Raw genomic sequence first — 2,391 nt, forward strand, 5'->3', positions numbered from 1 at the left:
TTTCGTTTCGTTTTGAAATTTGAATTAGTTTATCGGTCGAGTTCGGTTAGGGCTGCTTTTGTGCGGCGAATGAAAATCGTAAACCGAGCCCAAAACCGAACCACGACTCAACCCAGGCGGCCGACCCTGAATCGTGCATCAAAAAGTCGTTTATCAATAAAGACGTTATCGTGACCTGGTATCGTGACCCCATCATCCCATTGGCAGCGGGAATCCGAACCATCAATTGGTACCAATCGAGGGCCGGTGGTTGATAAGACGTGGTTGATCGATGGCTCAGTTGACGGTGGGCTCCTGCTGGGTGCTGCGCACCCGGAACCGAATCCAGAAGCCCTTCTCGGCGGACGGCCCGAGCGAGCTGACCTTCATGCGTAACGGGTGCTGCGTTTGCGGCCCCATCTCGAGGTGGAAGGTCGAGAGGAGGTAATAAAAGACGGCCTTCGTTTCCATCAGGGCGAAGCGTGACCCGATGCAGTTGCGTGGCCCGAGCCCGAACGCGAGCATCGTGGTGGAATCGACCGGACCGCCCGCGAACCGTTCCGGGTCGAAGCGATCGGGCTCGGGGAACAGGTCCGGGTCGCGCATGATCGCCCCCGCCGGGATCCACACGCCGTCGCCCTTGCGCAGCTGGACCGTGTGGCCGTCGTGGTCACGCAGCACGTACGGCTTCGTGCAGAGCCGATCGAGGAACGGGGCCGGGGTCCACTTGCGGAGCGTTTCCATGGCGACCATGTCCAGGTACGCCATCGATTGCATCGTCTCGTACGTGAGCGGCCGGCCACCGAGCGAGGAGCGCACCTCGTCGATCTCGTCCCGCAGCTTCCGCTGCACGTCCGGGTTGACCGCGAGCTCGTGAGCCATGAACGCGGACAGCGTCGACACGGTGTCGTACCCGCCGAAGAAGAACACCGTACACTGCGCCACGATATCGTCATCGGTCCAGTCTGTCGGGGAGCATCAAGCGTCAAGAAAAGGGCGCCCGCCCTGTAAAATTCCCGGAAAACCGACATTCGTGACTTACCCATCGTGCGCTTCGCGGGCAACTGGCCCCCCTCGTCGTCAGCGCTTCCTTGCGGGACGACGTTCTCGTTCTCGTCAAACTTCAGCTCCTGCTTGCGGGCCGCCATCAGCAGGTTGATCATGTCCGGGCGCACGATGCGCTGCTGTTCGCGCTGCGCGATCGTGTCACGCACGACGTGCCGGAAGAAGCTCGTCATCCGCGCGCTGAACAGCCGCAGCCGGAGCAGGCGCATCAGCCGCGGGAACGAGCTGAACGCGAGGAACTTGATGCCCTGCCAGCCTTCCAGGTTGGTCAGCTCCTTGCCGAGCGTGTAGAACGCGTTCGTGCGGTCCCGGAACGAGTTGATCTCGATGCCGAACGCGCACGTCGCCAGGATGTCGTTGCCGAACCGCCGGAACAGCTCCTTCATCTCGAGGTCTGCCCGGCCCGCCCCCCCGTCGTCGCCGCTGGTCGTCTCGCTGCGGATCGTCTGGACGGCTGCCTCGCAGTACGCCGTCACCAGGCCGAACATCTGGCGCATCTTGCTGCCGGTGAATGCCGGGCTCAGCACCGCGCGCATGTTTTTCCAGCGTGTATCACGCATCGCGAACAGGGCCCGCCCGAACAGTGGATCGTGGTTCTCGTCCAGCTCCATCCGGTGGTTGAGGAAGTGGTCAAAGTCCTTGATGCAGATCTGCTTCACCAGTTCGAGGTCGCGGATCACGTAGATCGGCGACAGGAAGTCGTAGTAGCCGAAGAACCGATGCCGCCGGAAGCGCTGGTACATCTCGGACAGCACCTCGGACACGTGGCGCCGGCGCAACACGAAGTCGGCCCCGTTCCCCAGCACCGACGTGGGCCGCACGTGAGCGACCCCACGCTCGGCAAAGTACCGCAGGGCACGCACGACGTAGTAATAGTACAGCAGGGCTAACGACCCCAGCAGGAGGAGGCCCTCGAACGAGACCAGACCCGCCAGCAGCGAGCGGGCCACCGTGACGAGCGCCATATCTAGGTTCGCGCTTTCGGTTTCGGGAATCAGGGAACTCTTTGGCTAGCCCTGGCTAGTCGTCCGTCAAGGTTGACACCGGGCACGGAACTGAACTGACTTGGCGATGCGCACCCGCCCATAACACCTCTCTCTGTGGCGCGCACGTCGGTTGGACGGACAGGGAGGGGGCGGGCGCGGGCGCGCGGGGAACAAATATTTGAATTGATATCAATTTGAAGAGATTATTGGCGCGCTTGGCGCTCGGTGCGGTCTCTCTGGTTTTCTGCCATGTCACGGTCAGGGTACCGGCCGGCCACACGCGCTTCAACCCCTTACCCCCCCCCCCCCCCCCCCCCCCGCCACCTCCCACCCCAGGGCAGAGTCAAGTGTAGGAACGCTC

The 2,391-nt window shown here is 62.5% G+C and overlaps 1 protein-coding gene across 1 annotated transcript; it reads right to left on the reverse strand.

The window, feature by feature from the left end:
- Positions 1–6: 6 nt before the first annotated feature.
- Positions 7–2,085, reverse strand: LOC131214446 (probable cytochrome P450 9f2). Its single transcript, XM_058208820.1, has 2 exons — positions 1,022–2,085; positions 7–944 (listed from the first exon to the last, which is right to left on the reverse strand). The coding sequence occupies exons 1-2, from the start codon at positions 2,007–2,009 to the stop codon at positions 277–279; spliced, it is 1,656 nt and encodes a 551-aa protein (XP_058064803.1). The 5' UTR covers positions 2,010–2,085; the 3' UTR covers positions 7–276.
- Between the last annotated feature and the right edge of the window lie 306 nt (positions 2,086–2,391).

Source organism: Anopheles bellator, unplaced genomic scaffold, assembly GCF_943735745.2.
Source record: "Anopheles bellator unplaced genomic scaffold, idAnoBellAS_SP24_06.2 scaffold00946_ctg1, whole genome shotgun sequence".
NCBI classification, from domain to species: domain Eukaryota; kingdom Metazoa; phylum Arthropoda; class Insecta; order Diptera; family Culicidae; genus Anopheles; species Anopheles bellator.

Bases quoted from the DNA above. Each gene is read 5' to 3' on its own strand.
- LOC131214446 (XM_058208820.1), bottom strand. From the start codon at position 2,009: ATGGCGCTCGTCACGGTGGCCCGCTCGCTGCTGGCGGGTCTGGTCTCG. The intron at 945-1,021 runs GTAAGTCACGAA...GCTCCCCGACAG, and splicing joins GCCCGCGAAGCGCACGATGG to ACTGGACCGATGACGATATC.